General features: G+C 36.1%; 1 protein-coding gene across 4 annotated transcripts in view; it reads left to right on the top strand.

Moving 5' to 3' along the window:
• kcnh2b (potassium voltage-gated channel, subfamily H (eag-related), member 2b) overlaps positions 1–14,828 on the top strand; it is a 197,450-nt gene that overhangs the window by 97,691 nt on the left and 84,931 nt on the right. For 2 of the 4 annotated variants that reach the window (XM_058397098.1, XM_058397108.1), the window contains exons 4-7: positions 9,640–9,798; positions 9,908–10,411; positions 10,650–10,861; positions 13,433–13,471. In XM_058397098.1, coding sequence (XP_058253081.1) covers positions 9,640–9,798; positions 9,908–10,411; positions 10,650–10,861; positions 13,433–13,471 — 914 coding nt within the window. The remainder of the gene's footprint in view (positions 1–9,639; positions 9,799–9,907; positions 10,412–10,649; positions 10,862–13,432; positions 13,472–14,828) is intronic. The other 2 variants (XM_058397116.1, XM_058397125.1) reach the window with 2 other exon arrangements.

Genomic DNA, 14,828 nt, shown 5'->3' with positions numbered 1-14,828 from the left:
TATTACTTTTCTATCGTATATTGTATGGTCTGTCTATAACCATTAAGACCCCCCCCCATGATTCATGAATAGTGGAACGTTCCTATCGTACTGCACATGTGGGAGATTCCCATACCTGGCATCGCTTAGGGCCCCCAAATCACTAAGTCCACCCCTGGTAACATGAAATGAACACATCCCACATTCCTGGTTCGCCCACTTCTTAAATCCCATTTAAACAAGCAGCAGTTTAGGAAGACACCTTTCCAGCTATCTTAGAGAAAGTATATTAGACTTCTCAGAGTTTGTGGATATCCTGCTAGCTATTGGGTGGGACTTGGCAACAACTCGCAAATAGCAAAAACAGCAAAAACACTTCAGCCAGTCGAGCTCTGGAGAAGTGTTATGGTCTGCACAGACATTGCACAGATCACAGGTTCCAGTCTCTTGGGAACAGGTTATATCTGTTTCTCCTGAACTCAGATCTGATGTAGACCTGATAGAGAGTGCTACTGTTTGTTACTGCCACTAGAAATTCCAATGAATTCCCAGCTATGAGCTCTCTCAATGTACGGTGTGCTAGCGGTGAACGAAAGAAAGCTCAATTGTGCCCTCTAGTGGTGAATAATTGCTAGAAGGTTTGCTTGTGTGCAATGTCTGTAAAAAATATCATCATCTTTAACCTATATTTTCACTTCAGCTTCACTATAATGGGGTTGTAATTAGCTATCCCTTTCTGCCATGATATATTACATAGACTTTGTTTTTTTTTTTACTAGCTGATTTACAGTGTGTTTACATGACTGTAAAATTTCTGTGCAAATATTTCCGAGACATTACACAGAGCACAGGTCTTCTCTTCTGGCCTCCTGTTACAGTATAGCCATGTGCTTCAAACATGTGCTACTACATTATCCATCATAGCTATGACAAGTTTTTATAGTCATGAGTAATCATAGTCACCTTGAAAAAATGTCAACATGGCAGAAATTTTATCCAAATATGTCAGATAGTCCATAAATGTGATAGAGAGGGCATTAGTGTGATGTATGTCGGTAATAAAAGGTCTTGTTATGGTCCAGGATTTTATTCTCTCATGGTGTCGTCAGAGTTCAGGACACTGCAAGGATTTTTTAGAAATGTGTGTGTGCCAGCTTAAAATGGAACCGTTTTTTCTAAGGTAAACTCACAAAAATAGTGAAAGCTCCTAAAGAAAGATTTCCTCCTAAGGAAACTTGCATAAGCATAAAATATCTATATCTAAATCTAGGTTTATACCATATGCCATCGTTCTTGATATTGTAGGTATCAATAGGCAATTAGTATATTGGACATACCATCTAAAATATAATAGAACAGAATACTTATTCACATAACATATACTTTTATATAACTTTGTGCATGGGTATCTTCACTCACTACATTGTGAACTGGCTCCATTCTTCCACTAGATGGAAGCATGGCTTCATCGCACTTCACTTTACTTTGCTTATTGCTTTCACTTATTAAAAGTCTTCCAAACTAAATCGTTCTTTATTTTTATAGTCCAACATTAAATCCTTTATAAACAATTTACAAAGCTATAACTGGACAGGTTATATAGGCACATATGGTTGCTGTGTTATTAAACAGCATTTATTCTCCATAGAAGTGTCTGTGGATTTTCAGGATCTGTATTATTACATGAATCCCCCTTTAACTGATTAAGATAGGACTATGGAGTCTACTGCGCTGTGTGGTGACGTCTCGGGTGTGCTGTTTTGTCGACTCTCCACTTAAAGTCATTGTAGTGTACTTATGTGGTTTGTCAAGTATTTCTTTATTGTTTTTGTCTGTTGTTGCCAGTCTTGAATATTTATGAGGTTTTTTATTTTTTTAATACAGATTTGGTTTTATTGTTTTATTGTGTAACACTTAGTAGCCTTAAACATAGAAAATATATGCTATATAAATGCCATATAAATCAAGTTTTACGTACTTTATGTTCACTATATTACCAAAAGTTTTGGGACACCCCTCCAAATCATTGAATTCAGGTGTTGTTTTTCAGGGGTTGGGCTTGGCCCCTTAGTTCCAGTGAAAGGGACTCTTAATGGTTCAGCATTATGGACAATTTCATGCTCCCAACTTTGTGGGAACAGTTTGGTGATGACCCCTTCCTGTTCCAACATGACTGCACACCAGTGCACAAAGCAAGGTCCATAAAGACATGGATGAGCGAGTTTGGTAGCTGTAGAGTCATTACTGTGCAGTGACCTTAGCGAGAAATGTGAATAAGCATGGGCTTTGGTTTGTGGCCCGCTTTTAGATAATTCATTTGGAAATGTGAACATTAAAACCATAAGATGCTGGAATTTGCTTATGTTGTTCTTTTTATTTATTTATTTATTTGTTTATTTATTTATTTTTATTCCATTTTTATTTGAACTGTAATAAACTCTGTCTAATTACACTCTGCTCCGAAATTTGTGGCCTACTTCTACAGTTCTGACCCAGTCCAACAATTGATTCTACCTCTACATGCTATTTAGTTGGTTCTGATTCCCAAAAATAAAAATATTTAAGTGATTCAAAAAAGACTTACCTGTATTTTTTACTGCATAGGAAATAATAATAAAAAAAAGAACACCATTAATTCAAGGTTACTGTGTTCTAAAACAAAAGTTTTAAAAGATGTAAAAGGCAGTTTAATACACCAATAACACATCAACAGCTTCCTTTTAATGGCCTCATTTATTGGCATTTATCTAAATGCGCGAACAGATTGAACATATATCAACTACACAACACAGGAACAGACTGCAAGTCATTAGCATACAAATCCAACAAAAAGAGAACAAAAAACATAATAGTAATTCCAAATTCATCCCCATTACTCAATAGTTTGTGACCCTGAAATCTTTTAGCTATTTTGCCCCCTAGTGGAATAACAGAGACTAGCTTGTTACAGATCTTTCAGTTTATTTAAAACAATGTAAATTCATTAAGTGCGCCGGATCAGAACATTTCCCAGACTGGTCACAGGCCGTGGGCCATATTTTCAAAACAAGACCATTATTAGAATTTTAATGAATATAATTGGAAACGGTAGAACTTTATTATTATAAGGTTCTCTCTCTCTCTCTCTCTCTCTCTCTCTCTCTCTCTCTCTGTCCTACAAGATTCATATCTGACCACCTGCTCTTGCAACATTTTTTATTTGTGTCCTATGGGATCCCATTCCATATGCACACCTCTACACCACACTCCTCTTCACATCTCAAGTCCAATGTTGAATAATACATTTTTACTTCTACATGCAAGTAGCAATAAATTTCCTATATGCATCGTAATAAATTCTTCCCTGTGTAGAGATTGAAGAAGGAAGCCCCACTTTAGTCTGGTTTTACTGAGCTATTTCTCTTTATCCCTCTTCTATATCTCGTGGATGAAGACAGCATCAATAATGTGAACTCTTACTTGGACCAGAGCATTCAGATCCATGTTTACAACCTCACAAATCCACAGTCATCCCCACTAAGCTTTAATAACATGTTCCTAGGATTATTTGTCATCCACTAGCCTATAGGTCAATGCATCATACTGTATATCATGTGCAGACAAATTAAAATTAAAATGACTTGTGGTATAGGCCTGTAATCCTAAGCTTTGTTCGTATATATATATATAAATAAATGACATAAAATATCTATCAGGAATGCAGGAAGGAAATCCTATTACCCTGGCTTTCCCGCTTGTGTATTCATGTTTGAATCCTATTTCCATATCTTACAGAGAAAGGTGGCTTTAGTAAAAGATGGTTTTTTTGAATGAAGCTCAAGGCCAGAAAACCTTCAGAGCATTGTCATTCCCAAAAACATGGGATTACTTGTTTCATTACATATATAATCTTCGAGTGACCGCGTTCACAGATGTTTTTATAGATACCAATACATCTGGCCCTGAAGTCTAAATCATAGCATAGAAAATTTCATCCTAAATGTATGAGTTACAGGTGTGGTTACCTTTTTTGTCATAGATGTGTATTTATTTAAAATGAATATGTACTATATAACACGTCATTCTCACACCTATCAGTATTAATTATAATAAACACATATATGATTAGGGTTCAAGGGTAAGGTTCCATCTTAACTTTGGGTGTCTCTCTGGGAGAACACTTGAAGATGTTATGCAGAAGTGTTTCCCTTTCTACATTTATACAATAAATTTTTTCTGAAAATGTAGTTTTATGTTTAGGTTTTTGGAGAAGCATTTACGTTTATGCTTTTACATTTTTTTTTACACATATAATGGTTATAAAAATTAGCTGCTTTCCCCATGAACAGACTAATAACCCACATTTATTTTATTTTTTACTGACCTATTTCTTTTTCAAAATATTTGATATTTTTTTCTTTTCTTTTTCTTATGCCAGTGTATGCACTATTCCAGGCCTCCACAATGACTTGTACGTTGCTCATTTGACCCTGAAACCTTATAATTTCCCAGGGATTGAGAATACAGGACTTAAACCATGTATATCCATAATGAATTAAAGTCAAATCCCTCCTTCCACACACATTTTTAATCCCGTATTTTGTGTGTGTGTGTGTGTGGTATTCTACCAGGAGGATTATGAATGTTATCTGGACACAGGACAGTTTTTCAGCAAATGTTTGTACATTATTAAGGTCTCTATTTTTATGTTAACTTAATGGCATTGTTCTCAGTTGCAGTCATCAGGCGCTATTACACTTTCTCCCAGCACTCATACCTGTGATTTATGTATGATTTGGTAATTACCTGCTTAAAATAAGTTTTCTTGGTATCATCTGAGAGAACCATTTGAGCATTGAAGGTTTAACCCTAGTGTTCGACTGCATTATTCTGGTCACTAATGTCCCATTACCATATTTCATGTCTTCACCTCATCCGTTTCTCTCAGGCCTCCAATTTCCTCAACTCAAAAAAAAGGAAAAACAAATATTTGCTATTATTAAAATAAAAAATAATACATTAAATGTATAGCATAACAAAATATAATACAATTTAAAGTAATGTAAAACACAATCACATTATATGAAATACAGTTGAAGATCCATAAGTTACAGGATGTATTTCTTTATTACTCTGTGAGGTCTGCAGGCACAGATGTAAGTGCAGGTACAGAGCTTTATTGATTGTGTTAATCAAGGCAAATAAATAATCCAGAATTAAGGTCAAGGTAAAGGCAAGGGTGATCAACAATCAGCATGAACTAGGGCAGACAAGAGCAAGTGGAGAATCATAACGACAATCAATAAACACAGGCTTGTTAAAGACTGGTATAACAAACACAGAGTGGCCAAGGCTCATTGATGCATGTGAGTGAAGTCTGGCCTGTGTGATAAGATCCAACAGACGAGCTACTGTTGCTCAAATTGCTGAAGAAGTTAATACTGGTTCTGATAGAAAGATGTCAGAATAAACAGTGCATCATAGTTTGTAGCGTATGGGGCTGCATAGCCACAGACAAGTCAGGGTGCCCAGACATCGCCGAAAGCAGCAACAGTGGGCATGTGAGCATCAAAATTGGACAACGGAGTATTGGAAGAATGTGGCCTGGTCTGAATCACGTTTTCTTTTACATCACGTGGATGGCTGGGTGCGTGTGCATCTCTTTCCTGGGGAACACATGGAACCAGGATGCACTATGGGAAGAAGGCAAGTCAGCAGAGGCACTGTCATGCTTTGGGCAATGTTCTGCTTGTAAACCTTGAGTCCTGCAATCCATGTGGATGTTACTTTGACACGTACCACCTACCTAAGCATTGTTGCAGACCATGTACATCCTTTCATGGAAACAAAACTCCCTGATCCAATCCATGGAGTCCCCACCTCGCAACTTACGAGATTTAAAGGATCTACTACTAACTTCTTGGTGGCAGATACCACAGCACACTTTCAGGGATCTAGTGGAGTCCTTGTCTCGACGGGTGGTCATAATGTTATGGTTGATCGGTGTACCTTATATGTATTACTTTCTTAAGGTCAAGCATCTTCAATACTTTTACCATTACTGCAGGTTGTAGAATAATGTGTGATAGATGTAAATATCTAAGATATCATGACATGAAGAATTTATTAAGTGTTAGATCAAGAGGATTTTTTACATGACTTACACTGCCTTCAGTGTATTCATCTCACCTAAACTCATTTTTCAACCTGCAATTGAAATATTCCTATGTAGGAATTTTACCATTTAGTTTGTACAATAAGTCTAAGAGCAAGAGGATTTTTTTATCATGACACAAATGCACTGTACAATAAAAGGAAATCTGTTCCAGTTATAACTCTAATCCTTTAACTGAAAAGTACCCAAAAGAGCTATACCCAAAACGTACTGTTTTATTAGGCTTGATCACTTGATCACATTATTTAGGCTCATCTGAGCTGTCACTTATTTTTAAATTCATATAAAAAATAATTTTTTTTAATGCTAACATTGGTTTCATAGCTAATCATGCAACATTAAAAAAATAAATGCAGGAGATAGTTGGATACTAGTGAAGCTTAGTGTAGTGTTGAGTGAATTTGCAGTCATGAGAGTGTGTGGAGTTTTACAATGAGGAAAGTGAAGGAGACTCTCCGAACACCTTTTTATCCTCCCTTTATTCTCCCCGTGAGAAATATTTGAAGGGAAAAAAAAACTTTGAAGACAACCAGCTTGATGACATTTAGAAAAGTTTAGGTTTTTCAGAAAAAAAAGAAAAAGTTAGACAGTTTGCCCTTGTATTAAACTAACCATACACATAATCCAACCATACACATATAAGGTGCTTTTAGGAGACTGTGGTGTTATGTAGAATTAATTTTACTTGATTAAATAGGGGCAGTTTTTAATAAATTAAATTAAACTTTAATGCGTCTTTGAATGAGAGTCGTATGGAATTATAAAGAGAAACTATCGGTCAACTATAATTTCATAAAATTAGTACATTTCTTATGATATTTTGCTTTTACATGCAAAAAGGAATGATCCTTATTTGATTATATAGCTATAAGCCATCAATGTTAGTCTTATTTATGGCTTGGATGATGCATGGCATGCTTTTAAATTTTAATGCCCCTGTGATATAATGAAGAGGTTTGTACTGGGTGTGGAACATCCATAACACACAAACACACACACACACACACACACCAGATGGTATTAAGGGACCTGTAATCCATGTGGCATTTCCCCTGCTACTGTCACAGCTAGGATTATATAGTGGACCAGTCTCTCTCTCTCTCTCTCTCTCTCTCTCTGTCTCTCTATTTTTGATGCTGATTGTCATTCTGTCAGCCATTTATTCACATTCTTGTGGAAAGGTGGCAACAGCTGTTTTTCTGCTTTAAAAACCCGTGTCATTTTGCACTTTCTCACCCCATGCTTGGATGCTGCAGTAATCTTTTACGCAAGGTAATGTACACTTCATATGTGAGATCATTGGATAAAAGCAGAGAAACCAAGTGTTTAATGTAAATAGGTATGCTTGGTTCAGACCAAGTTTTGGTCATATTAGTAATATTTTTACGGATGCTATTTTTAATTGATTCTTGGTGTTAGCGTTTTGGTGTGACACTATAGAAATAAACGAATCCAATTAGTCATATATAGTCAAAGAGAGCAGCAAAGTGAATTCTGTTAGAGTTAATTATGCTGTGTACCGCTCATTGCTTTTCTTTCTTTTTTAATGAACATTTTTACACACCTGAGACAGGAAACAGAACTCAGCTTTATGCTGGATTCTCGAATGAAGAAATGTTTTCTGTCATTTAAAATAAAATAAAATTAAAAAATATGTCTGCCTTGTAAAGACTGAAAGAAAAGGACTCACAGCTGTAAAGTTAAAGTAGGTGTGTAAATACCCTGTGCAATACCATACCATGTGCAATATCATATTATGTGTAATATGTTTTTAGTTCCTTAAGGCCTTTTTTGTACTTTTTGTAAATTTGAAAGTATCTGTCTATCTATCTATCTATCTATCTATCTATCTATCTATCTATCTATCTATCTATCTATCTATCTATCTATCACTTATATTTCTTTTAGATTTATTTCTCTTGTAATCTGGAGCAGTCTTTGGGAAAGGAATTTCCTTCGGGATTAATAAAGTTCTGTCTTTAGATATCTTATCTTATCTTATCTTATCTTATCTTATCTTATCTTATCTTATCTTATCTTATCTTATCTTAGCTTAGCTTAGCTTAGCTTAGCTTAGCTTAGCTACTATAAGCTAGTATACTATAAGCTTGGGAATCTGAAGCTTTCCTGTGCTTAGCTTTCAAGCAAAAACAAGTGTCTCAGTGAGAGGTTTTGTTTTGTTGTGCAGACATCAGCATATGGAATTTTTCTGAGTGGTTCTGTGTCTTTTTGAGCTGTTTTGAAGAGAAAAGCTTCTGAGCTTCTATGCTTCATGAGAAAGAAGCATAAAGAGATAAAGAGAGAGAGAGATTTTATGTTGCTAGTCTCAGTTCGCCCTGCTAAGAATTGTTTCTCTGCATAAGGCAGATTATTAACACAGCACTAATCATGAGTTAGTGAAAGCACCTCATGTTTCACTTATTAGATTTATGGTCATATTTACTAAAACGGACTAGTTCACACTTTAGAAATGATTGCAATCGAACACAGTGGTGAAGCATATATTCCCGTCAGCACATGAGCCAGACAATCATGATTTCTCAACCATCTTTATTGTTATGGTTTATGAATTGCACACACAGTGAACATGGACTGGGTGTGCTTTCTGTTCAACTACTGGGATTAGCTGAGTATGAGTTCTATTACTATTATTAACTTGTTTAATTTTATTCCATCTTTTTATATTTCTTCCAATAAATTCAGAGTAATCTGATATGTCAGGTGAAATATGTGTGTAAAACGGTTTTATAGAAAAATAATAATATTTTAGAGTCATTCAATATCTATCAATAAAAGCATTATTAAAAAGTGATTTAAAATTTATAGGTAATATTCTGTTGGGTTTTGTTTTTTTTTGTTTTTAGTAATATATGTAAAATAGTAAAGTGAACTGAGTAAATTCTGTGCCTAACTGATATGTAGGTACTGCTGAAAGTTATATTGTCCTTCTTACGTCAAACCAATTAGATATGTAGTGCTTATTGTATTTTACAATTTTTTTAAATGAATGTTTAGGGATGCTGAGTGGGGCTTTATTCAACCTCAGGATGAAGTTAAGTATGTCCTAGATATCAGATATAAGCCAGCGATTGAGCCATGTTAAAGAACAATATTTTTCATAGGTAGTTCATCGTTCATGCGGTCACAAAATCATTAAATTATGTCTTAAAGAATTTTAACAAGCGGTAAATTGCCAATTAGCCACTCTATATTTTATGCCTTGAGAAACAAACTCGAAATATATCTGCACTGAAACTCGCTTTTATGCCTCTTCAGTGAATCATAACAATATGATATTTTTAATGACAAAATATGTATTTTTTGTATTTATTTAATTATTGCAAAATCTTATTAAATTATATCTATAGTTTACTAAAGCAGTTGCTGGTTGTATTCATTGGTTAGTCATGTTAAATTTTTTGATGGAATTGAAACAGGAATTTGTATACCATGAATTAATAATATTCTCCTCTCTCTCTCTCTCTCTCTCTCTCTATCTTTTGCAGGTGTGTGTTTTCTATGTCTGGTAGATGTGGTGCCGGTCAAAAACGAGGATGGTGTGGTGATCATGTTCATCTTAAACTTTGAAGTCATGTCTGAAGAAAAACTGCGCAACCCCAACCAGGGGCTGAACCATAGGCTGCCTCTCCCCTGGCGTTCCACATGTATGAAAAATAATTCAGATTTATTTTCTCTGTCATGATCAATGTGGCTTGAATAATAATATAACAATTGATAAGAAAACAAGACTGTCAACTTCCATCTCTGTTTCAGATCGAGCTCGTCGCATCCGTCTGCATCTGCCTCTCCTGCAATCACACTGTAACAGCAAGTCGTGTTTGCGTGAGGACCCTGAGGCAGGCCGCAGCGGTGACATCTCTGCTACTGCCAGCTCTAGGCGTGGCAGTAGTCACGAGTCTTTGGCTCTGGGAGAACTCGTCTCATTGCCCGAACATGAGCAGGTCCGTCCCTCTGCCACACCATCAGGCACGGCGTCCTCCTCCCTGTGGCCTGAAGACAGACGTACCCTCCTGGGAGGTGAGTCCACACCACCTCCTTCAGCCCCTACACACTCCACACCATTGCCTTTGGGTCAGTCTTCACCACGGGCACACAGGCTCAACCCAGATGCCTCAGCCTCCAACTGCAGCCTGACACATAGCCGCTCTCGTGAGAGCTTCCACAGCATGCGTCGCGCATCCTCTGTAGATGACATAGAGGCCATGAAGCCTGAATGGGAACGTAGACACTCCATACGACCAGCAAGCAGCAGTACAGGTGAGTAATCTGGAGCTCAGAGGGCTGGGAAATGTTAAGGGAGAAATTTTAATTGACATAGGCAGTAATAATAATATAATAAAGTTGTAATTACAGATACCATGCCACTGTGTTAAACCACTTAGTAATTTCTGTGCTATGTATACAAGTATCGTGAATGGATCAGAACCACGGTACATTCATAGCTTCGATTTGGTCTTCTGAACCTGTCTATTTTGTGCATGCTTTGTTTTAACAGGTGCAGTGAACAACAAGTCCAGCATGCTTAACTCTACCTCCGACTCAGACCTCATGCGTTACCGGACCATCAGTAAGATCCCCCAGATCACCCTCAACTTTGTGGACTTTAAACCCGACCCCCTTATTGCTCTCCCTCCCGGAGAAATGGACATCATCGCTCCCTGCAAGCTCATTGACCGCACACACAACGTCACAGAGAAGGTCACGCAGGTGAGAGACATTTACTGTTCAAGCTCTGGCTTTTTGTTGGAGATACAGGTGATCAGGACAAATTTGATTTTTTGGTATGCTTCAAGTAAACGTTGCAAGATGCTGATTTTTAGAGGTGACTTAGTTTATGTCCAGGTCATCATCTGAATTGAAACGGTTTGAGAAGCATTATGGACATGGAGGAAAACAGTGACTTACTGAGTGAACTGTAGTAAACAGGGCTCAACTCCAGTTAGAGTGAAAAAGATATTGCTAGTTGTGCTGAATCTAGTTCAGCAGGTGATTTTGTGAGAGCAGATCATGAGAGAAGAAAAATAATTTCCAGTTATTTGCAATAGAAAGGCCTCCATTTTTTTTATTGCCAGTGCTATTAATCAGGCAGATACTGGGGCACTGAAAAATATAAAGTGAAAGTTGAAGGAAAGTGTTTGACACCCTATTTATTTTTTAATGTACATTTCCGTACTAGATGTTTCCTTTAGGTTTTTTTCCTACTGTGTCAGTAAAAATAAGCATTTATTTTAGGTTTCCAAACATTCATTTCCAAAATCAATTAATAAATAAAACTAAAATGAAAATTTATATTTTTTATTTATTTATGAAAATAAATAAATAAATAAATAAATAAATAAATAAATAAATAAATAAATAAATAAATAAATAAATAAATACCAGTTACCTGTGGAAACTAAAAATAGCATGTGAGCTGAAGCAAAGTCCAGAAATACTAATGCTTTGAGAAACTTTAAGGTGTAAAAATAAATAAATTAATTAATTAATTAATAAATAAATAAATAAATAAAGAGGTCACAGCAAGTAGAATTTTTATCTGTACTTTATAGTCTCCATTTTTGTATGTAGAAATGTTTGCATTTTTAGGAGTCTTTGCTTTACTGAAGTCTTTGCTTTATTGAAATCAAAACTAAAATAATTACATTTAAGTTTAAAAACATTAAATTGACAAGAATTTCCAAAAGACCAGAAAAGGCAAATGTGCAAAGTAAGGGTGTCTTCATCAAGTGATATTATAATGTAATGATAAGTCTAAATAATAAAAACAGTAATGCATTGCCACAGTACTTATAATAGGAAACAATTATAACTATAATAAAAAACCTGTTAGCCTGTTAAGTTTTAGCGCTGTGGATTGGGATGATCTGGCATGACGTTCCTCGTGTAACACAGGCATCAGTTTGTCACTGTTGGTGCTTCTCTGCTCAGGCAAATTAGCATACAGAGATGGAGTGTCTTTGTTCATTATACAACCAAATAATAATAATAATAATAATAATAATAATAATAAAGACGTAGAAGAAGACGAATCACAATTAGAACATAAAGTAAATGCAAGTTATTGTCCATCTTCTCATATTAACTCCCCTAATTTCTATTATAAATGAAATCATAAGTGATCACTTTTGTGTTTTTCTGTTTTGCTGGTTTTTCTTTCTGGATGTAACTAGGTTAAGCTAATGCACCTTAGTGCCATGCTGCGGGCGCACTCTTTCTGCACAGCGCTATAGAAATGAAAAGAGCGATTGATGGCTGTAGATGAAATGATGATAGATGGAGCTCCTGGGACTGATTGTGGTATGAGACTCTTTAGGCTAATTGAGTTTGGGGGGAGAGCAGACGCATGACAGACGTGCTGTGCCACAAAAGAAGGGTGCCGTTGGCTCTTTGGGCATTGTGTTTCACTGCGGCAGTAAAATTGCATGTTATGATCTGTGTATATGATAGTACACTACAAAATCGAGTATACTGCAGAATATTAGAAGTGGGGATAAAAGTATGTCTATCTATCTATCTATCTATCTATCTATCTATCTATCTATCTATCTATCTATCTATCTATCTATCTATCTATCTATCTATCTATCTATCTATCTATCTATCTATCTATCTATCTGTTTTAGAATCCTTGTGGAATGAGTTCAGTTCAGTGGGCTGGAAATACTTTGTCATCTTGTGTCTTATTTGAAACATTCTGTGACCCAAAACAAATTCTGAAAATATACCCGCTCTTCATGTCATGATTGATGTGAACTGAAGGTCTTGCCCTCTATGCGCGATTTTATGCATTGCGCTGCTGCCACATGCTTGGCTGATGAGATAATTGCATGAATGAGCAGGTGTATGTGTTTCTAATAAAGTGACCAGCGATTGTGTTGTCCTATATAGATTTAACTGCAGTTTTTCGAAGCCAGTGTTCAGATACAGCATTGATATGAACTGCATCTTCGTTACTCGAAAAACTTTCAGGTATTTGATTCATTTTAGTACTATTATCATAAGAGGGATGATCCTTATAGGTCTTGCCGCTGCATGTCATGTTGTGCTCTGATGTGTGGCCTTGGTGTGTACTGTGAGTAATGAACTGTATGATCTAGTACACATGACCACCTGCTAGACTGGGGGTACATGTGATTGATCTCCGTTGCATTTAACTGAGCCATCAACGCTTGCTGTTGCTCGTGGCTTCTCATAGTGAGCTGTTGTCAAGGTTTTATGAGTGAAGGATCCTCTAAAGGATCACAAAGTTACAAATAATCTTATTCTTATTTTCCACAGCAGAATCAGATAAGGAAGAATTCACTAATGATTGCCACAGTGAGTGTTAGATATATTTGAGTATGCACTCTGCATGTTAGTTAGACCCTCTGTGTGTGTATGTGTGTGTGACTTTAAGCTTCCACTTTTCTGGTTGGACAGCTTGTTGTACCTCTCAGCTGTTTGACACGCACTGCACGGTGTGTTTCATTCAGGTGAAAGCAAGGCCACTCCAACCCTGCAAATGCACTGCCACTGCAGTGTGGGATGTTTTGCAGAACGGGTTTGTGACCTGAACTCGCGTGTGTGTGTGTGTCACAAAAAGTGCACGCTGGAATACGATATAAGAGCCTGTATGTGTGCATGTATGTGCATGTGTGTCACATATTATCACAGACACACTCGCATACATCGACCAACATACACTCGAGCATAAAGATTTCTGCACGGCCTCTTAAATACACTTTTTGCTTTATTGTGTATGATTTGTGATGCTATTGCTATCCATTGCAGTATGTTACTGTCACTGATTTTGTCACACACTTACTTGATCACAGTCTGTTATAATATGGGTGACCTATTGGTGGCAGTAGCAGGTAATACAGTTACAGCACCACTCACTCCAGGCATTCAAACAGGATTTCATCCTCTAAAGACATAGACAAAAAAATCTCTTTGATTAGTTTAAAGAGAAAATTTTAATTATGTACACCAAACTTATACGATCTATTCATAATCCTGTAATACTGTATATTATCATCTATTACTTACACTTACACTAATGACCAGTACAGATATCAGACTCTGACTCTGACTGTCCATGCACCGTATGTGCGATATCTCCCACTATTGAACACTTCTGGACTGCATATAATGTTTAAACTGCTTAAGGATATCACTAATTTTTTTACTTGCAATATTATTTAAATAATTAATCGAACTGAATATGCAATATCTCCCACTTTCTCACTGCCTACACTGTTTACAGTTTTCTACTCTAGGTATCATCTTTGTACTATGTCTGGGTAGGAGTTTACTCTAGCACAAAAACATCACTGTATATTAATGCTTAAAGAACTCTTTACACACATGACAATAAACCTGAAACTTGCTATGGACAAGTATTTACGGGTTCTTCACTAGAGATGCACTTAAAATCAATTGTCAATTATATTGCTTTATAGTATCTGAGCAGATTACAGTAAGATCCAAAATATAAAAATGTGTGAAAAATAAATGCCATTTCAAATAAAAGACCTTTCCACAAATTAAAAAACAAAAATAAATCATCATCATCCATGTGGGTTTTCGTGTCTTGTCCAGCTGTTCCAGGGATAGGCCCTGGATCCAAAAGAAATGATTTAGAATTTTATTTTTTGTGTTGAGGTCATCTCAAAAATAAATAAATAAATAAATA

Source organism: Hemibagrus wyckioides, linkage group LG01 (genome assembly GCF_019097595.1).
Source record: "Hemibagrus wyckioides isolate EC202008001 linkage group LG01, SWU_Hwy_1.0, whole genome shotgun sequence".
Taxonomy (NCBI): Eukaryota; Metazoa; Chordata; class Actinopteri; order Siluriformes; family Bagridae; genus Hemibagrus; species Hemibagrus wyckioides.
This window is presented reverse-complemented; position numbering and strand designations above follow the sequence as displayed.